This window comes from Rhea pennata, chromosome 2, assembly GCF_028389875.1.
Source record: "Rhea pennata isolate bPtePen1 chromosome 2, bPtePen1.pri, whole genome shotgun sequence".
Lineage (NCBI taxonomy): Eukaryota > Metazoa > Chordata > Aves > Rheiformes > Rheidae > Rhea > Rhea pennata.
Window position 1 is genome coordinate 22,464,596 of NC_084664.1, and position 22,097 is coordinate 22,486,692.

At 36.0% G+C, this 22,097-nt stretch overlaps 1 protein-coding gene across 1 annotated transcript in view; it reads right to left on the reverse strand.

The window, feature by feature from the left end:
• Nucleotides 1-4,119: 4,119 nt before the first annotated feature.
• LOC134136844 (macrophage mannose receptor 1-like) overlaps nucleotides 4,120-22,097 on the reverse strand; it is a 32,922-nt gene continuing 14,944 nt past the window's right edge. The window contains exons 12-30 of the mRNA XM_062569056.1: nucleotides 20,924-21,123; nucleotides 20,478-20,605; nucleotides 20,022-20,109; nucleotides 19,766-19,901; nucleotides 17,577-17,615; nucleotides 17,306-17,469; nucleotides 16,589-16,656; nucleotides 16,021-16,121; nucleotides 15,172-15,314; nucleotides 14,057-14,162; nucleotides 13,152-13,348; nucleotides 12,858-12,960; nucleotides 11,935-12,167; nucleotides 10,578-10,743; nucleotides 9,406-9,558; nucleotides 6,347-6,463; nucleotides 5,924-6,091; nucleotides 4,704-4,739; nucleotides 4,120-4,380 (exon numbers count right to left, since the gene is read on the reverse strand). Coding sequence (XP_062425040.1) covers nucleotides 4,178-4,380; nucleotides 4,704-4,739; nucleotides 5,924-6,091; nucleotides 6,347-6,463; nucleotides 9,406-9,558; nucleotides 10,578-10,743; nucleotides 11,935-12,167; nucleotides 12,858-12,960; nucleotides 13,152-13,348; nucleotides 14,057-14,162; nucleotides 15,172-15,314; nucleotides 16,021-16,121; nucleotides 16,589-16,656; nucleotides 17,306-17,469; nucleotides 17,577-17,615; nucleotides 19,766-19,901; nucleotides 20,022-20,109; nucleotides 20,478-20,605; nucleotides 20,924-21,123 — 2,549 coding nt within the window. The 3' untranslated portion in view covers nucleotides 4,120-4,177. The remainder of the gene's footprint in view (nucleotides 4,381-4,703; nucleotides 4,740-5,923; nucleotides 6,092-6,346; nucleotides 6,464-9,405; nucleotides 9,559-10,577; nucleotides 10,744-11,934; nucleotides 12,168-12,857; nucleotides 12,961-13,151; nucleotides 13,349-14,056; nucleotides 14,163-15,171; nucleotides 15,315-16,020; nucleotides 16,122-16,588; nucleotides 16,657-17,305; nucleotides 17,470-17,576; nucleotides 17,616-19,765; nucleotides 19,902-20,021; nucleotides 20,110-20,477; nucleotides 20,606-20,923; nucleotides 21,124-22,097) is intronic.

Here is a 22,097-nt window from a genome sequence, read left to right on the forward strand (position 1 = left end):
ATGCTACTGATACTCTGTTAATAAATGCTACTTGCTCGGTTTCCATTCTGTTGTATTAGTATGGAAAATGTATTAGTATTAGTAGTCAAAAGAAATTTGTGAATTTAGAAGTTCTGTTTCCAAAAGTAATGCTTTTCAAAGAAAAAAAAAAAGATCTTTTGGAACTGCTTTGGTAGTTCTTTTATGAAATAGCCTAGAGTTACTTCATGAATTGAAATTAAATCAACAAAAATCTGTTCAAGTGTGCTGTGTTAGATTGCAGAAGACACCAGATACCAGTTAAGAATTGAATTCTGAGGGACTCGGAGTTTATCTTGTATCATATCTAGCTGTGCAGCTTCTCCAACATCTCATTTGTTCAATAACTTTCAAAGCAGCCACACTATCTTTTTAAAAATGCTTCCTTAAAACTCTAACAAAAGAGCTTGTCACTGTATTTGGCACTGTTCACCCAATTTTTATTTATCTCCTTTCGTCTGAAATCCTAGGCTGTTACTGAGCTTCAGTAGAGTAATAAATAATAAAACAGAAAATAACAATAATAAAAATAGTTCTTCACTCACACTCTTAACACAATCTCCTTGGGTGTTGTTTGTCCAGATCTGTTCTTCACATAGTCATTTGATATGTCATAGGGCTCTCATTTGTCAATTCAAATGTATTTGAATCTTTAATCTGTTCAAAACTAACAGCTCATTGACTGGAACTGGGAACATTCCTGGGTTACTAAATCTATGCAGGCAAAAAGTTAATACAGTGAATTATATGTCTGCATTTTAGATGTCTAAACTTATGTGGGATGAATTCCATCCGCTTCAGGTGTTTTAGATGGCTGATGTCTATGCATGAAATGGATTATGTTGTCATTGCAAATAGCCATGAAGAAAAAAAAAGTTTGTTATATGAAAATGTATCCAGAATTTTTCCTCATGTGACTGTTGAAACTGGCCTAAAAGCATTTCTACAAAACATTTGTTTCCCACCTTCTTCTCATTAATGCACAGTAGTGTTCTTCATGAAAATATTGTGAAGAATGCAAGATTATCTTGCTAAACAGCTTAAACCACCTAGATACAGTTTCTGTGCTTTGGTTAACTGTATAACTTTAGAATATATAAGTAACAGCTAAAGAAGGAAAAGAAGAATTGTTTTCCCCAGATTTAGCATGTGGGTGCTCAGCCAAAGGAAAGAGAAGAACTAGTGTGTTAAAAAAAAAAAAAAAAAAAAAAAAAACTTGGAAGTGTGTTTCTAGTTCTGTTGACATCTGAAAGATCTACCTGTAATTTTTTTAAAATAAACTGGCAAAATGTGTAAATGCTGGCATTAGGAAAAAGGAATTAAAAAAAAACCCTTTAAGATATAACAAGTACAGTTTACTTCTGTTTTCCTAAATGTGTAAAATGCTTAAGATGCTTTAAAAAAGTGAAAAATGTTTTTGTAATTGAAACTAAAGAATTTGCATCTGATAAAAAGTTGATATTTGTAAAGGGAATGTGTATACTCCAATGTGCAGATTTTGTTCAGGCTGTTACATAGAGCAGTATATTAAGTTCAGCAAAGGTAAAAGTAGGCTGTCTGATACCCTCTAAATGTTATTGTGAAGCACAAGTAGCAAAATGGAAATTTCTTAATCAAAATTAATGCATATATAATTGATGGACAAAATAGCAAGAAAATGAATTGTTTTATCACTCCTTTCAGATCTGTTGTTTTTACAGGGAGAGAAAGAAGTAGGTTTTACCATGCTGGGTATTGTATCCTGTTATATAATTGGCATGCAAAAAGGCCTGACTGTTCAGCTAACCTTGGTGACAATGTGATGGTAACATGGGCTCCTCTGGGCTTCTTAGGCTGTGCTGGATTTGGTCACGAGAGCACCTTTGGTAGGAGTTTCCCCTCTTCACAGTTGCAGGCCTTAACACACACAATAACTGTTAAAAAATTCTTCTCTTATTAAGTCTTTACTGAAAACACGTTTTTTCTTTTGGGAAAAGGTTATTTTATCAGGTTCACTGAGGGTTGTGTATGCTGAGTGATCTAGTATCCTGTATTGTTTGGGAAGTATAGAACAGGAAAAACATCTCCACTATTTTGCTCATCCAAAGAGCAAGCATAACTCTGTATTCCCAGATTTTTGTTGCACATAGCAGGAAACAGTTATATCTGTATTCATCTCCATGGGAAGCAGGTGGTGTTTTTCTGATTCCAGTTTTGTCCAAAGTTCTCTTAGCAATTTCCTATTTCCTCCTGAAAATAGCTGTGGCTGTTCCTTTATCACAGGAGCTGAGATTATGGATTTGTGATAGTAATAAATAGTAAATAAAAAAGTAGATAAAATTTCTTTTTACATGAAGGTTTTGCCTCTGGGTTTTACAAAGTGTTGAAAGAACATACTGTAAAACTGATTTTGTTTTACTTCAGTTCTCTATTTTAATTAAACCTGTTTTGTTCTGTTTTTTTTAACTAGGTCTCATGGTTAAGTAATGCCGTACACACATACTTGAAAGGAGGAAGCTGTACAATCTGCAATGTCTTTACAAGTCTTACAATTTATGGTTGGAGCCTGACTTCCTTACAAACTCAGCCAGAAGCGTATGAAGTATGTCCATCAAGCAAAGAAGTGCAAGGGAAAAAATGACAGCTCAACAGGAACAGCGTGTTAGCATTAGTGCACTGTTTTAAGGCACCCGCTGATAAAACTATTAAAGTGCTCCTAAAGCAAAGAGTTACTTTAATTCTAAGCTACCATGATTAATATTTTTATTGAGAGGCCTTTATTGTTTACTGAGTATCTAGGCAAAGGCAAATACTAGAGGTGGGATGAGTGTATTGTAAGTGTGTCAAACTGTCCAGATACAGGCACAAAAAATCTATCCCAGACATAGAAGCTATTCTAGATATTCTCTTCTCTTTAAAAGAGAGCTTTAGTATTCTGTCATCTTTTTGTCAATCAGTGGCCTTATGCATGCGGACAGCATTAAGAATTTCTGACTGCAATTCTACAAAACGAGCTATGAGAGAATCTATTTCCCATTGTAGATATTTCGTAGAAACTTCTATTATCCAGCCCTATTCCTCTGAATGCTTCTCTGTTGAGGCCTGTTATAGCTTGGCTTCTTGAGGCCCTGCTGTAGCTTGGAGAAAGGTTTGCATATCTCAACAGAGACAGTACATTTCTTAAAATAACACAGAATTATAAACTGTTCCCTAAGGCAAACACTGCTATCGTGTACCCTTGAAGAAAGTCTGAAGTTCTAAGATCTGAAGGAATCAAATGAAATACATTGTCAAATGAAATTAAAACAAAAATGGAAAAAAGTAATTTAAAAGAATGAGTTAGTGATTGCATTTCTCTAAACTTGAGAGTTATATAATGCAGTATATAGATAGCCATTATTATAGATGCTGAGAGCTAAAGAGTATCATCTCTGCATACTGGAAGCATCGTTACTGAAATAATATGCAATGGATAGACCATTTACTGTCATATTTTTCTTGTTAACTGGAACCTGGTAGAAAAATGTTCATATTTACAGAATAACAAAATAGTGCAAGGTTGTAGAAAATGGCATAATTATTCCCAGAGTTCGGACTAGAAGTAGGAATAAAGGAAAGTCTTTTTAATTATTTTTTCATCTACCCATCTATATCTTAGTAAGGAAAATATATTTAATTCACAAATCTGGGTATTATAGTAGGTTTTACGTGAATGAAAAGATCATAAACTGAATCTGAAAATCTGAAATATTGGTGTTTTCCATCATAGTCTAGATAAAACTGAAACAATACAGCAGGAAAAATTAATATAAAGGTGTAACTAATTATTTGCTCTCTATGTAAATGGAAAAATCCCTACATTAAGTTAAATAAAACAATTGCACATAGTAAAAAAATCTTTTTGCTCTGATACCTCTGAAGCCAATATTTCAGTCATGCTCATTTATGTGAAACAAGTATGTGTACTTCCTAAACTAATCAAACAACAGAAAGTCTGTAGTTCTTTGGGATGGAATTGTTGAAGGGAGTATATATTCATATGTTTGTATAAATCTATGAACTTCATATCTGCACAAGGAGAAGACTATTATTTGCGTAGAAAAAAAGCAAAACTGGCCCAAGATTTCACTGTTGCATAGATAGATTTCTGTTTTCTGGAACATATAGGTATTTTGTCAAACTACATGCCAGTATGTGCCTCTTGTTCTTGGATATCCACAGATGCCTCTGGTCCTCTCATTCTGGTTGAAATACCTAGTTGGTTTTGTTTTTTCTTGAACTTCCAGTAGAAATAAGCTGTGCTTCCAGCTCCAACAGTAGAAAGGACTAGAACAGCAAACAGCCAAATGATGCTACTGGAAAATACTTTCTCTTTTTTCTCTCCTGTAAGTGCATGAAATAGAATCAACACCTTTGATTTTAAGAGATTTCAGAATCCAGCAATAAGATTACTTTGACTAGAATTCAGATAAATATACGCATTTAGATTTTCAGTCCAACCAGTTATTTTACTAACAAGAAATACATAAAATTAAACTAATTAAGAAACAATACAAAATTACATCTATTTTCTGTGTCTAGATACAATTGAAGTTTATGAACTTTTTATTTTTAAATGCTTTTAGAATTAATATTTAGAAACTATTTAATTATCTGCTTTTATATTTGAGTACCTCCTTAATTCTACTTAAAGAAAGTATGCTTACCTTTGTTCTCTGGTGACATCTCTGTGTTTTCAGGAGCTTTCAGAAAGAAAATAAAGTGTTTATTCTGAATGGTCTTAAGAGAAATTTCGAAGATCCTAAGTCCACATGCTTACCTGCTGGGATAATTGCAGTCTCCTGGGAGATGGAGCTATAGGAATGTATAAGAATATATAGGCTTCTAACTTGACCTCCTCAGTCAAGTTACCCAACAAGAAATCAAATTATAGTAGGATTTCAGTATCTTTTAAAAGTGTTCACAAATGTGTCTGTTTTGAGAAACAGCCTGTTGGACCTAAATTCATTTTTAGGTGTTTTCTGAAATGGGGAACGTTTCCTGAGTGGAGGTCTTATATATTGGAAATATCTCATGAGCATCTTTATTCACAGGAATACTGAGCTGAGAAGAATCTTCTGTGAATTTAGCCTTCTCTTGAAGGCAACCCTTCCTTGCGACTGTGGTTGTGGAATGAACAGAATACTCTGCTAATTAGGGCTTCCTAAACTTACTAAGTAACAGCAATACAGAATTAAGGAAACAAAGAGTTCAATTCAAGTTCTTGACTGCTTTAGTTTAATCTCATTTGGTAATTCAACCCTTGAATTTTCTTTCAGATGATCATTTTGCTATTGAAAAAAATCTTAGCATTTTGTTAAACATGATTCTATCACACTGTAGATAAATAGTATCAAAAATGTATTTAATCATGTTCCTTGTCCATCAGCACAGAAAATAGTAATGAATCAGCAATTCTTGCATTTATACAAGACAAAGTTTTCATTGCAGTCGTCAGAACAAGATTTCGCTGGGGTAACATATTCCACTACCATGAAGCAAAACTCGTTGCTTTCAAACTTAGGTTTGTGATTTTGGGATAGAATTTGGGCTTTACTGAAAACCCACTTTATATGAAAAATGAGTGGCCTCCAGCCATTTGGTTTTCTACACATAGGTGACTGAATTGTCTAAGACACCTGCATGGGGTTGATGTTATTATACAGAATTTACAGGGCATTCTGAGGAAGCAGCTGGAAGCCACATGGGATACCCAACTGTACTTGAAGCCTTAGTATTTAGGCAGCTGAATCCTGCTATTGGTGTCTATTGGTTTTGCACGTACGGCTATAATCATTCTTTCCAGTTGCGCACATATGCTTTACAATGTATAATTTAGATACATTATAAGGCATGATTAGCCATAGCTAATATAAATATTACTTACTTTTTCTTTTTTTACAAATATATCCTTTTTTGAAAGAACAGACATTGCTGTTCCAGTACCCAGAAATTGCACATATTTCTCCACATTGCTTATGCTGGTTGTTTGAAGGCTCTACCATATTCCAGTTGACAAAATCCACTGCAGTTTTGTCTGTCCACACCCACTCTTCTGATGTTTAAAATAAGCATGTATGGATAAAACACAATGTTTAGGCTGATAGAACATGATAGGGAAAATAAAAAAGTTACAGCATGAATAAACAAATATTTCAGTTACAATTACATATGTAAGCATGCCTTGAAATATACTTTATGTCCTAATAGATATGTATACTTTCAAGTATAAAAAGTTTCTTTCTTTTTAAAATAATTATCATCATTTTGTATTGTCTGATAATATATGATTAAACATTTAAGATATTACCTATATCATTTTTCTTCAGTCCTATCCAAAAGTTTGGTGATTTTCCATGAAGGATCTTAATTGTGTCTGACAGAAAGTTTGCTTCGGCATAGTCTCTTACTGATACCAAGTTAGCAGCTGAAAAGTATTAATGAACACATTACAGTATTTCATTTTCTTAAGTTTAATGGCCAGTTTAAGTCAATAAACATAGAAATTATTTATTCTTACACTGAGTATTCATTAGTCTCATTATATTTTATTTTATCCTCAAACCATTTTGAGCATGGCTGTGACCTATGTGAATGCGAGTTAATACTAAGACATGAATTTTAGGTTAGTCTTTAGTATTCTGGAGAAAAAGAAATGGTCTCCTGCAATACTTTTGGACAGGTCCAACCACACCCCAAAATGTGATGCTGGTATGCTGAAAGTAATACCTGTGAGCCCCATGTATTCTGCTATTACAGTTCTGTCCTACACCAGACATGGGGTGCTATTAGAGTTGTGAATATGTTCAGAAGCTCTGTTGGTCTCATCAAGAAATAGCCACCTTCCTGACTAAGCCTAACTAGAGTGTAGGCAAAAACTTAGGAATTTAGTATACGGACCAATGTCAAGATATGAGCTTTCATTCTGTTTTTTAGTGGAATGCTTTTTCTAGTAATTATCTGATAAATACTTTTATAGAACTATTTTGTGAATTTTATTGTCACTCAATTGTACAGTAAAATACCTTTGCAAAGCTACTTTTTTCATTTGCTCAACTGTATGCCGGTGTCTTAATACATAAGAGGAAGTGATGTTATTGCTAGGCCACTCTCTGTCATCTTTGAAAGGTCTTGGAGAACAAGAGAGGTGCCTGAGAACTGGAAGAAATCCAATGTCACTCCAGTCTTCAAAAAGGGCAAGAAGGAGGACCCAGGAAATTACAGGCCAGTCAGCCTCACCTCCATCCCTGGAAAGGTGATGGAACAACTCGTTCTGGATGTCATCTCCAGACATATGGAGGAAAAGAAGGTGATCAGCAGTAATCAGCCTGGATTCACCAAAGGGAAATCATGCTTAACCAGTCTGAGAGCCTTCTCTGATAGAATGACTGCTGGGTAGGTGAGGGCAGAGCAGTGGATGTTGTGTACCTTGACTTCAGCAAGGCTTTTGACACTGTCTCCCATAACATCCTCCTAGAGAAGCTCAGCAAGTGTGGGTTAGATGAGTGGACAGTGAGGTGGATTGAGAACTGGCTGACAGGCAGAGCTCAGAGGGTTGTCATCAGTGGTGTGGAGTCTAGTTGGAGGCCTGTGGCTGGTGGTGTCCCCCGGGGCTCAGTACTGGGTCCAGTCTTGTTCTACTTATTCATCAGTGACCTGGAGGAAGGGACAGAGTGCCTCCTCAGCAAGTTTGCTGATGATACCAAGGTGGGAGGAGTGGCTGATACAGCTGAGGGCTGTGCTGCCATTCAGAGAGACCTGGCCAGGCTGGAGAGCTGGGCAGAGAGGAACCTCATGAGGTTCAACAAGGGCAAGGGCAGGGTCCTGCACCTAGGGAGGAAAACCCCATGCATCAGTACAGTGTGGAAGTTGACCTGTTGGAAGGCTGCTCTGTGGAGAAGGATCTGTGAGTGTCCTGGTGGACAACAAGTTGACCATGAGCCAGCAATGTGCTCTTGTGGCCAGGAAGGCCAATGCTATCCTAGGATGCATTATGAACACTGTTGCCATTAGTTCAAGGGAGGTGATCCTGCCCCTCTTCTCAGTCCTGCTGAGGTCTCATCTGGAGTAGTGTGTACAGTTCTGGGCTCCCCAGTACAAGAGAAACATGGAGCTACTGGAGCAAGTCCAGCGTAGGGCTATGAAGATGATTAGGGGACTGGAACATCTGCCCTATGAGGAACGACTGCAAGAGCTGGGCCTGTTTAGCCTGGGGAAGAGAAGAGAGGGGATCATATCAATGTGTATAAATATCTTAAGGGAGGGTGTCAAGGGGATGGGGCCGAACTCTTCAGTAGTGCCATGTGACAGTACAAGGGGCGACAGGCACGATCTGAGACACAGGAAGTTGCACTGGTAGAACTTTTTAACTGTGAGAGTGACAGAGCATGGACCAGGTTGCCCAGAGAGGTTGTGGAGTCTCCTTCTCTGGAGATATTCAAGGCCTGCCTGGATGCAATCCTGTCTAACATGCTCTAGGTGACCCTGCTTGAGCAGGGGGGTTGGACCTGATGATCTCCAGAGGTCCCTTCCAATCTCAACTGTTCTGTGATTCTGTGATCTCCGGAGGTCCCTTCCAACCTTACCGATTCTATGATTCTATGATTCTATTAATAAGAAATGTTACTAGAAATCCCTGTATTACCTCTTAAGAGAATAATTAGTTAGAAATATAGTATTGATGCATAATATATTACTTATTCTTCCTTCCTAAAAAAGGTGATTAGAAGACACTGAAATGTTCTATCTCAGGAATTCTTGATTAGCATTCAACAGAAATCAGAGATGTGAGGTAGAGCATCTTTCCCTCCCATCTAATTCACATAAAGCTCTTCTGCTCAAATAGTAGACGACACAGTGAAGTGTTCCAGAGGAGGGACTGGATGAGTGGATGTGTTTTGGCTGTTCCTGAAAGCTAAATAATGGAGCTCATCCATCTCATTTGTTGTCCAGCCAGTGAAATCCAATTAATAAACAGAGCCCTCGAATTAACAAAGTCTGCTTTCCCAGGGAATTGTGTCATGTAGTTTACATTTTGTGTGAATTCCCTCTTTTTAAGAAAGGAAAAGAAAACACAGCAGTCTTCACCTCAGTGAGACACTAAAAGATTTTCTTTATACAATTATTGCTTTTCATAAAACTAGGAGGAACTTAATATTTTTGAGATACTAATAGCTCAGCTGATAATTGAGATACCAAAGATACCTCTATCTCCAGTATTTGGTTTTATAGTGAAACAACGTAAAGTTTTCTCAAAAAACATACTAAAAAGCTTGACTTTGAAGTTTGTAAGTAAGATTTTCTTATCAATATCACTCACTGTTTATGACTTTACTTACATCTTCAGTCTTTCTAAAACATTACACTTACCCAGTCGAATACATTCCTGATAAGCTTGAGACCAGCTTCTTTTCCTGGAGGCCTCAAAGTAGTAGCAGTGACCATGGAAAGGTATCCAAGATTTGTGTCCTTTTGATTCAGGGCATTTTCCAGGGAGTTCTGGGGGTTCAGTAGGCACTAATACTGAAAAGAGATCCGATAATGAATACAATTATTTTATAAAACTCATTTTTACCATTGCATTAGTAAGGCAAAACTAAACAAATTGTATTAGGTTTGTCATCATAGAAGAAAAGAAGCATTCTAAAAAGAGCTTGTATATTGTTTTGGTTTTGTGTTTGAGAGCATAATTTATCTCACATTTAGCAATCAAGATGATTAAGAAGATACACTAAGTTTTAAGAAGTGTAGATTCTGTCTGATGATGATTTTTTAACGACTCCAGTCAATGCAATATCCAGCTAAATTTTTGGCATAAACATCTACCTAATTAGTTAAAGCTATTATTTTTAAAATGGCTTCTGACACTATTTTTTTTTTGACAGGATCAATACCTTATACTAGAAATTATGAATGCAACTAGAAACTAGAAAATATGAATGAAAGTGTTGGCATTATTCAACATGGCTTGCAGGTATTTTTATTGAACTGCATCCTGAATATATTCCATAGTGACTGATATAGTAAGAAGATTTCAGATGTGAAGATAAATGCAGATTAAATTAAAATTAAATGTTCTGCCAAATTACATTTTCTTCCTATGAGTCTTCCAGTCTATTTCTTTTCCTGTTGAGGAACATTCAGCTTTCAAATTAGATTTCCAGAATATTAAAGTGGAAAGAGAGATACATGTCAAGTACATTGACATTGACAATGTCACTACATGGTGCCCCAAACTGGATATACTATTCCGTATCAAAACAGATCTCATAGTCAGTGAATGAGTTTTCCTATTAGAATGAATAATTAGGAAAGCAATGAATAATCAGTCCTATGTTTTTCAGAGTTCTGGAAATGATTGGCATGAATGGACTGACTTTGGGGAAGAATTCATGTCAGTTTTTAAAACTAGTTAGCTAGCTACTCATGTCATGCTCTATACTAGTCCATAAAGCAAGTATTTTTCCAGTTTCTGATGATACTTAGCTCAGCTGATAAATCTCTGCACCCTCCAGTTAAAATACTTACATTCAGTTGCTTACCATCAGATTTTTTACAGAGAGAAAAGAATTCTTCCTTGCATGAAGCTGTCTTCCAGGTTCCATCAGTATCTAGGTAGACACATGCTAATTTCTGTTTCGGTTCCCCACTGGACCACTTACTGTAAACTAATCTCCATTTGTCAATCCATTGATACTTGCCATTGGTCTGGAAGTAAAATCTATATGGTAATTTCAAGATCCGTGAGAGTGGCATACAGAGGAACCTCAGAGGACTTTCATAAAACTAGTATAGAATCATATTCTTAATAATACCACATTTCCATGCTTGTAAATGCTTATTGCAATGAGATGTACAGTCTCTGCTATACAAGAATGTGAACATAGAATGATTTTTTGTACCTGCTAGAAAAGTATCTAAAATACTAATTCAAAACATTTTTCAAGCATTGGGAAATAGAAGGGAAAAAGTAAGGGGACATGAAAGAACGCACAAAATCGGGAGTCATATAAGACATCATGTTGGTACCACCACCCAAAGGCCTGCATAGAGAATGACTGTGTGGGTGGAAGTGTTCATCAATAGCCGTAACTTTTGTTGTAGTTACTGTGACTGTGATTCATGGGGAAGAGTATAGCATGTCAAAACACACCTACAAGCCAAATGTTCACCTTCCTCTCCTGTCATACAACTGAAGTAGATATCTCAGAGACAAAAGATTTTCCTCCATAATGTTTTAGCTTCTAAATGGAGGGTATTACACCAACTGCACTTTCAAATGAAAGAATATATGCATAGGTAAATATGTCCAGCTATCACATCATACAGGCTTCAGATTAAAGCAATTTTTGCCGTTGTTTCTGTCCACAACTTTGTTTCTCTGCTGCTACCATAAATAAGACTACTTTAGGGGGATATGTGTGAACATAAACACACATGTAAAATACATTCATTCCCAGATGTCAGATGTGCAAGCTAAGATATAAAGTCACTGATCACTGGGATACATAAACACATGGAGTGCAGGATGTATTCTTTCATGTTGATTTTGGAATATCTTTTAAATTAAAGCAAACTCATAATGTGGGAGATATTACTCATGTTGTCAACCCTTTAAATGACTTCAAACAGCATTGTGGTTTGCTGGTTTGCTGAAGCGTTTCCCTGGGCTAAAGCATTTGAAAGTTCTTAATTCACTAAAATCTCAACAGTATGTCGCATATTCATTGAACTCAAGCATTAAATTGGTATAATGTTGATATAAATTGTTGCTTTCAGCTGTATACTGACAGAAATTTTTACAGGTTTCAAGATGAGAGCATGCAGTAAAATTCTTCTAAACAAAGAATAGGACGAGTACATTATAAGCTTGACTATGTGTAATGTATGTGTTCTTACCACGTTGCTATTAAGACCAATCCATAGAGGCTCTCCATATTCTTGTGCGAGTAAGAACAACAGTGATTGGCTATATGGATCTAAAATGCTGGCAAGTTCTGATGCTTTGTTATTACAGGATTTTTGTGCTTCTTCCCAATTCATTTTGGAGTGGATGACAGAATAGCTAATTCCATCAGAATGAGCAGAAGTGAAGTCCAGTAGTGTTGTTGATGACTTAAAGAATTTGGGATCTGTAGGAATAAGGGAGAAGGAAAAGAAAACAAGAATAGGTAAATCTAGAGGACACATTTGACTTGAGCAACCGAGTTACAGCTTCATGAGTTACAAACCAAGTAATAAATTGCTAGTTTGAATAGAACACTTCTCATTACATGTTTATGAGTAACAGATAATTTCAAAACAACAGTGAACATTCTACATGAAAGGAATACATTCTCAGCCTCTGGCAATTTTGAGTCAGTAAATTCACAGTAGTTTTCACAGCAGCAGAAGTCAAAAACAGCACACCAACTCTGTGTATATTCAAACTATTCTTTGCTGTTTGGTATGGTTATGAAGCTGATTTAGATAAATGTAATACTTGCCAATTATGATGATATATAGGTCATTATCAACTTGTGTCATTAAAAAGTTTGTGGGTTTTAGCTGTTAAATTACATTACTGTAAAATAAAAATATTTTGTGTACCTAAATTCTAAAATAAAAATATTTTTTGTGCCTAAATTCTAGTATTTATCATTCCCTTTTCAAAAACACTACTAACTAGTACTGAGATGTAAGATGGGCTGTGGATTTTTTTCTGAAGTTTTACTGGTCCTTTACCTAAAACAATTGAGAACAGTGATCTAAATCATATTAAACAAGAGAAGCGATTTTAATTAATATATTACGAATTTCAAGACTAGCAAAACAGAACTCACCACTATTCTTCTGGCATATATACCCTCTGGATTTGTAACACTCTTCATCATTCCATTTTCCTGTGTCATCAGCATGACCTTTCTTCAGAGAAACACAATCAAACTGTTGGAGGAAGGGAAGGAAGTCCCAAGTGAGACTGAATCATTGAAACATTGCATCTCTAACACCAGCTTCAAGATAAATGAACAACTTGGGAAAAACGGTGAGGCGCGTTTGTGGCAAGTTGAACCGCTTACCTGAAGTGATATTGCTCTCCTGATTTAACTTGAGGATAAACTATAAGCAATATTTACCTGTTGCAGATTGTGGCCATCTTCTGGATGTAGGCTTTGGAACAAAACAGGTTCTGTAAGTTTGGGGCAGTCTGGAGCCCAGTTTGTATAGGAAACAGCACTGCCATCAGTCCAAACAAAGTTGAGTTCACTGAGTATATCATTCAAGCCAATCCAGGGGTCATTTGACACATCCTTCAAATGGTAAGTGAGAAAAGCTGGAAAAAAGGCAATAGAAAGGAAGTTTGTAATGTCTTCAGTCAAGGCAGCAGCAAACTATTTTGGTTTTTAAGTCTTGTAAATACATTTTAATTAGTATTTGGTTGGAATTGTACCCATTTTGCTTATGGCAAGCCAAGGGTTCAAGCCTTTGTCTGTGAAAAGTCTTGAAAGTATTTGTAACTAATAAGCAAGACTAGTTCCAAAAGAGGTAGGATAAAATACCTGCCTGACCACCACGATATCTATTGAATTCACTTATTTCACTGCTTGGAATGAGCTGCTTGATTGATGGAAGCTACACAAGTAACTAGATTTATCTGCAAATAAAAGCCTGGGAATGTAGTCAAGGTGAAAGTGTGTCCTCATATTGCTACAGCTTCCTTTGCTTTCTGTGTATTGAAAACTACAAACACCATGTCTGGATTTGTTAATCTATACTGATACTTCATACCCTATAAATAAATAAAGCCATTTCTGTGGAACAGGAGGGAGCAACCCTTAGCATCACCAGCATGCTTGAGACAGCTGGTTTTAATTCTTCCAAAAAGGCTTTATGCCATGGCTGTATAACCCATGTGAGTATACATATTATAAAATACACATATTTACATATTGCTTCTTTTTGCTATGTTCTTCTTTGCAGGAAATGACCGCTGTGTACAGAACAAATACTATCTGAGACCTAGAAAGATGTAGTACTGTACCTTGTACTTGTTCATTATGTATGCTAGCCAGGTTTCCTCCAAGGCTCATACAAGCTCTTTGTGCTGTATTCCAATATACGTAGGCAGAGCCAAAAATTTTGTAACACTAGGGAAAAACGAGTTAGACTGTTAGTGAGTGATAGCAAAAGGAATTTAGGTTTGAATTACACTAATTTTAGTAGAAGTTTACACAGTTCAGATCCAGAAAAAAACCATTATAAACCTAACAAGGATTCCAAGTCATATCAGAGCCCAGAGATACTCCATTTGCAGATTTTAAATGTACTCTGTATCTGCCTCAAAACAAAACAAATGAAACAAAACAGAAACCCAGCATAGTATTCCGCATGCAATCATCTAGATGTTGTTGAAAGCAGTATTTTTGACCTGTAGCCGACAGTCAGTGGGCTGTTCTGTGTTTATTCAGTCTTTCTCATTTTGTAGCTCTTTTATTAATGAATATATGATTCATACTTTCTTAAAAAATACAGTTACCACACTTCCAATAGACATTCACCCCAGAATGGTTCTGGTAAACATGAGTGTGCCTAACATGCCCTCTCTACGCTTCCAGGGCACCCTCTGCCCTTTGGCTTACCTGTAGCACTGTCAGACTTATGTAGTTTGTGGGAAATAACTCCAATAACTGTAGCAAATATTCCAGAATTGAAATTCCACCATTGTAACAACTCTCTATATATTACAAAAGAGAATCATGACTTAATATACACATCAGAGTTTGTCACTTTAGAGATGAGGGAAGCATTAAATTGAAGCTTTTTTAGAAAGATCAGGCATTATTTGTGGTTTGCTCCAACTCAGATCACTGACTTACACTTGTACATTCTAATAGTTGTGCTTTTAGTTGAATTTAGTTGAACTCTTCTTTCTAAGCAGATATATACTATGTAACAGTTTTGTCAATGTGTCTCAGGTGACCACTTTTCAGGAAAACAAAAATCTGTAACTGCAAAATCATAATCTAACTCGTCCAATTTTTAATGCAACTTCGGATAATCACTGTCAAAAGAGAACTGAGAGACAAAAGACCTCTTGTATTGTTTTGCATTGTCTTCCTAAAGATCTGTATTGTGCTTAAATGCATGTTATCATACCTGATTTTTAAACAAAAGCCAATCTTCAGGACATCCTCCTGGAGGCAGAGGTGCCATTGGAACAAGTGTTGCATTTAAAAAACTCCTTTGCCTCTCGCAGATAAAACCATTTGAAAAACCACAGTGAATATCGTTCCACAAGCCTGAAATCAATTTAAATTTAGATAAGGAGACACAGAATAAGATTGAAATTTGTGGGAAAATGAACTGACTTCCATGCTTCTAGCTTCTTAAGCACTCTGTCTGGCAATGTTAGCATGAGTGATGGCATACTTCAGCTCAACTCTCCATCCCATCTTTGCTGCTGAGAGACAGACCTTGATCCTGCTGTGAGTGTGGGAGTAGTGGCTATAAGAGGCAAAAGCTTTTTGTTATGATTTATATGGCAATCCCCCAGCCTTTGTGCAAAACCCACAGACACCTTTCTTTCTTACACTCAAGAGTGCAAGTGTAAAGTAGCAATTTCTCAGCGAAAATACACTTGAATGTGAAACTCTGTATGCCTTTTAGGACCTTAGCACATATTCTGTTCCTTGGCTAACTATGCTCAATTATCTTTTGAAAGGCCAATTTGACATTGATTTGAGGGGAACTTATTGTTCGTACAACTGCAAAGCTATTGTTCCAATCTTCCCCAGCATTCCCCATTAAAGTATTAATTTGTTATGTTCCACTTGCATGAGCAGTATTGCCCTTGAATTAACCTCAGATATAATGACTAAACTTTAATATGGGAATTTTTCATAAAATCACTGACAAAGAATGGATTAAAGTAGGCAAAACATGTTTACAAACATAAGAAGAGATACACAGATAAAAATACTCTTTCTAACATGTCGTGCAACTCACCATCTTTTTTATTTAAGACCACACAATTTTCTTGAGCGGCTGCAAAGTTGGGCTCATCTGGTGCCCAAGCTGCATAGTGAACTGGGCTTCCATCTGCCCAACTGAAAAAAAAGAAACAACACAGTAGCTACCAGTCAGATAATGTTAATGATACAGTTGAGAAAAAATCTATTTTAACATACCAACCTTTTACTAAAAATACTACAAATCTAAAAATATTTATGGCTGAGTATGTCTGTCTGTGAGTTGGATTTCCACTGGGATTAAAATGCCTTAGATAATGAAATCCCAGCGTGTCAAGCCAAAGAATAAAAATACAAAAAAAAAAAAAAAATAAATAACAATGGTTATCTATGTATTCATAGCATGTATATTCCCTATTAAAAAAGCCTTTAAAATACAGTTTTACAATGTAGATAAACCAAGGGAAAAACACACATCTCAACATGCAATATAACTCTCTGAAACTGCTTTTAACTCCCTCGCAGTACTCCCTTCAGAAATAACTCTAGTAGTAAAAAACTTCTGCATTGAATGTTACGAATCTTGATATAACTTGTTTCCCTACCTAAACTGCTGATCAGCATCCTGCATTAATCCTATGAGATATGATTCCAGCTTGCCGCTTTTTAAGATCTGCACACAAAAAAAATACGTTCAGTTAGTGCTTGCTTTTACCTTGCAGCTATCTCACATGAAAAAAATATTTTTGTGCTCTTAAATCAAATAGCTGAATACTTGTTGCATAAATGATCTTGGGCAGTCACCAGAGAGGACCACCATTGAAGTAAATATGGTGTAGGGGATACTTTTGCTTCATTACCTTTACTGCTGCTTCTCTACTCTTGGCTGCAAACCTGGTGTGATCAAAGCTTTTAGAGTTGGCAGTGGCGTCACACCTGCAGGTGCCACTGCGCTTCGCGCGGTTCAGAGGAGCTGGGGGAGCCATCCCGGGGAAAGCACAGTTTCCCCATCTCACCCACCTTCATTGCAAAAGGTTCGTTGTTCCTTATAGAGCTTTGGTCTTGGGTAAAGCTCTGTTTAGATTAACATATGAAAAAATAGGCCCACCCTAGTAAATGGTAAATTCTTTTGTATTTATTTTCCTAAACAGAAGGTCTGTTCTGTAGTCTAAGTTTATTTTGTTGCTTAATATTTAAATCTACTGTGGATAAAATGTAGTAACAATATTATGTGACAAGCTTGTCCTTCTGTGGTTCTCAAGAGTATGTAGCAGAGTACACACACCATAGATAGTGAAACACAAAGTTAAATTTCCTCTTACGTATTTCCACAAAAACTTTCTTTCATTATTATTTCCAATAGTAACAAGGTCTCCGTAATTGTTTTTGCAGAACTTTCTTGCTTTTTCCATAGAGGTGCTTTCAGTGCTGAAAAAGTATTGTTTGTTCCCTTTTATAATCCAGCCGTCTCCAGTGACTTCATACACTGCAACACAGAAAAGGATTCCCTGTACGCTGTACTGGTTTTGTATGAAGCTGTTCATGTTACATGATATTACTCTTTGGATAAGAGAATATAAACAAAAAAATTACTGGCAGAAGGGCTTGCAGGTTCTGATTTCAAGGGTGCCCCTGTAATGAAAAAACAAAGATGTAAAATTCTTCCTGAATATTCACCCAATGTAAGGGTTCAGTTAGTGAAAATGAAGTTAGTATCCATCCATTTTCTGTGTTTAACACATTCAGTGAAGAATGTATTTATTCAGAATTTTCGGTGCAGATAAAGAGTATATGTTCATGGGATAACGGATGTGTTACAGCTCTACATCTCTGTATCAGTAGATTTTTGGTTCATTTTCATAATTCACATAGTTCAACATTCACATAATGTTGTGCATCCTGAATGTTGCCTATATTTGGTGAATGAAGTTAGTATGAATGAGTATTTTTTTCTGAGAGAAAATAGAAGAGTGAAAGTATGTTACTTGGGCGTTAGCATACTTGCTCTGCACTGTAATAAGATTCTGAATAGATGTGGTCTTGTATCTGAACAATAAATTCAAATCCTAAAAAAACTGCTTCAAAATATTTTGTATTTTATTGGTATCCATTTGTTGGTGAAAATCAACATTTTCTCTGCCCTTTGCTTTTTGAAAAATCACATTTGACTGAAAATCCACTATTGATACATGAAAGATTCAGACATGAAACTGAGCAGGACATTGGACCTTTGTATCTCTAAACATGGAAGGCTGAGAGCTATAAAAATTTAAAACAGATATTGACCTTAATAAATTTCTTCCAGAGGAGTCCATTGTAATGTTTGTGTTGTTTTATATGTAACAACATTAAATGAAGCAGGTGACATATATAGTTGGGTGAAAAACATTATATGCCCTTTAAAAATAATCTCTTGCATGGCTGGTGAAGCTATTTAAAGGGCAAAAAGAGATGTAAGTTGTGGAAGTACAAAGCATTCTGATCTTTTCAGCACCTTTCAGTATAAAATTATGCACTACTGACTAACGATGGTAATTTCTTCAGACTATATTTTCTGCCACTCACACACTGATAAAAATTAATAAAACATACAACTATTATTGGCAGTTTTGCAAATAATTTTTAGTTGTGCTAATCACTCATTTGAAGAATTACAGAGGAATTTACCAAACAAGGTATCTTCACAACATCTCTTTGAGATATATATGCATGCCTGTTACTTTTTTAAGCATGGGAAGTTGAGACAAAGTGACTTAGTTAGATTACTGTAAATAAATCACCAGCATGGAAATGGCCTTTTTTAGAAAAGTATCATTTTAAATATTAACCCTGACTGCTTGTGGGAAGGAACCCAGAGAGAGACATGAAAGCTGTGATTCTGTTAATCTTGGAAGTAAAAAACGCAACACAATACAAAGCTATTGTTGGTTCTTCTCTTGTAACACTGGCTATATTTCATAATATATAGTTGCTACAGTTGTTTGAAAAAGCAGAAGTATAAACATAGAAAATTCTGCTACTAGTAGGAAAGGAGGATGCGAGTCCACTTATTTATTGTCTTAAAGTATGTAAATTATGACGCTTAGGTTACTGGCTTTTCATTATAGCAAACCTGTTATTATCTCGGTTTCTTTTTTATGTCATCTTACATAGAAAATGCTTCTAATATCCTGGTAGTCTTGTCTGAATTAAATGAGGTCACTAATTTGCTCCTTCCTTCAGTATCCTAGCTCCACTTGCGCGGAGAATAGAAGTTTCACTTCACACAGGATATTGAGATTTCAAGTAATCTTTTTGGGAAATTGTAACTCTCACTTTCTCCCTCAACCTTCTAGTCTGAAGGTTCACTACTAGTAAAAATTCCAAGAAAAATGTAGTTTCATGTCAATCAAAGCTACTATTTTGGCAAAATCCGCTTTTGGGCAGAATGATTTTACCAGATGAACCCTTGAGGTAGCTTCCCCTTATTTTCTGTGATTCTATAATTATATAGGCAAGAATATTTTCAACATAACTTATCAAATAATACGAAAAGGAATAAAAAGAATAAAAGAAAGAATAAAAGAAAGGCATAACTCAAAAAAAAGTTAATTAACAGTGGAAGCATTGTATTCTGAAAGTTTTACTATGTTTTGACTCATTTTTCCTTACGCAAAATTGCTGTGAAATCAACCAGATTTTCCCAAGCATACAACCTGGGGAACTTCCTATTTTGTCTGAGTGTGATTCAACTTAAATTTCTCTGGTCACCTCTTCTGTGAGCTTACAAAGAAGTAGTTTACCTTTCTTCATTTCACAAATCCAGTCGTGACTGTATTCGCAGTGCAAGTTAATCCATGACATGGAAGACTCCTCACTGATTGTTCCACAATACTCAAATCCAAGATTGTCAAAATAACTTGTTTTCCTGTAATTCACCTACAGTAGAAACACAGCATTGATTTTTGTTCTTCTCTTACAAGGAAAGGAGTTTCCAGTCATGGAAACAGCTCCAGCAGTGAAAAAGTCAGAAGGCAACTGGGAGGATCTAACACTCACCGGTGACCCGTCACTCCATGAAAGCCCACCGTCAGGATCCAAACAGTGTAAACCTATCCAGAAAGGCCGAAATGATGGGGATTTGTTTCTAGAGTGTGAAAAAAAATATTATGGAAGAAGAGGATGTACATGGTTAGCTGCGTTGATTTTTACCAGCTCTGTAGGAAAATAACATTTACATTTATTAGAGGCTTAAAGGAATGTTCAGAGCTCTGAAACAAATAATATAAATGTATTGTATACAACTGCGAGGACCAATTTTAGGAACTCCAAAAAAGTATTTAGAAATTGCTACCCATATGAAGGGTTTTTTTTCAATTCTTATGACAATGACTATAAACAGAAATAAATTATAAACAGAAATGAATTATCTCAGGAAAGAATCAGGAATATTTTTGTTTATTCCTATATAATGTATTCTTACACCAAAAGATCAATTATTTGATATTTACTTACGCTATTAAATTTTCTATCAGTTTTTGCTCTTCTTCATTTTTAATGGCAGCCAGGTCTCCTCCTATTTCTCTGCAAAAATCACGGGCTTCAAACCATGTTTTCTTTTGGTTTCCTTCTCTCACAAAAATCTATAGATAAATTTTACAGTAAAACACTGTTACACTGTAAATATTAAAAATAAAACTAACTGCCTTGTATCAGCAATACAGGAAAACAGTAAATTAGAAATACATATATTTATTATGGATTAAAGAATATGCTACCTAGCTAATCTTATTCACTGTACCTTGCTGATACAGTGATAATTGGACTGATTTCCATTAATAGTCTATATAAAAGCTCACTGTATTTGTACTATAATGTGCTATTCTCTGAAATTTAGACTTTCTATCTGTTTGGTACTTCTCTGTCTCACGAGCAGGATTGCTGGAAAAATTAATACTTACTTTGAAGCACGAATTAGTGCTACCATTTGTATTCCAACCCAAAGGACATTCAGAATTTGAAACTGTTTCAGGAGCAAGAGGAAGAGTAATTTTTTCAGCTAGCTTTTTGCAGAGAAATTTTGCCTTCGCTTTGCAGTTGTGAACATCCCATAGTCCAGCTGCATTTCCAGTCCTCAGAACAACACAACCATTTTTCTTCCCTTTGAGAGATGTAAAACAAAATTTAAAAATATTTTAAGAGATTCCCTGCTATATTTACAGCTCATGTGATTCTTTTTTTAAAAAGATTGTTGGAAATAGGAAGTGTAATGTCTGCCCAAAGAAGGAGCTGTGTAAAGACAGGAAACTGGGCAGAGTCCTTCATTATCTTCACTCCCCCCTTGGAAAGCTTTAAAACTCAAGTGCATAAGCAATCCACTGCCTCTCTCTTTCTTGTGCCACTCTCCACAAGGGTTTGGCAGCCCATCACCTAAAAGTGATCCAAAGCCATCAAGGAACTTAAGGAGCTTCTGAAACACCCAGATCGTTACTGGATTGCTTACAGAGAATGTGAATGTCTAAGGTGAGACCTTCTCAGCTCACTTCAGCCACCTCGTCATTAAACTTATGATGAACCTAATTGCGAGATTCCCTCTCTGTATAGGCCCCAAATGTGAAATGTGCATGTTCAGAGCATTCGTCACATTTCCTTTTCTTTCTAGTCACACAACAGATTTGACTGCTACCGTAAAGCAGATACTTAACCTCTAGGTGATTTAAGTTTAATGAGATGAATCCCATCCTGAGTGTTTAAGGATATGCAATAAACTGTGAAATGAAGCACAACACACAGATTTGTGGGCACAAATCAGATGAGTTGTCTTCTGTAGCAGAAGTAGTGTAGCTGTACCAATACTGTGCTGAAATTAAAAAATCAGCATGAGCGTAGCAGCATATTTACACAGCTTTCAAGCTCTGTTTTCAAGACCCAAGCATTCTAGCTTGGCTTGATGCTGCATTAAGCTTCCAATGGCTTGCTGAGAGCCAGCTCAGGTACTTCCAGCATGACACTGCATTGCATGTCATCATTGTGTTCCCAATTATCTAGCAATGAGTACAAGTTAGAATAATATGGATGAATCAATATGGTCTTGGAAGAAATAAAATTTGGAGCAGCAAAAATATCTTTACAGTC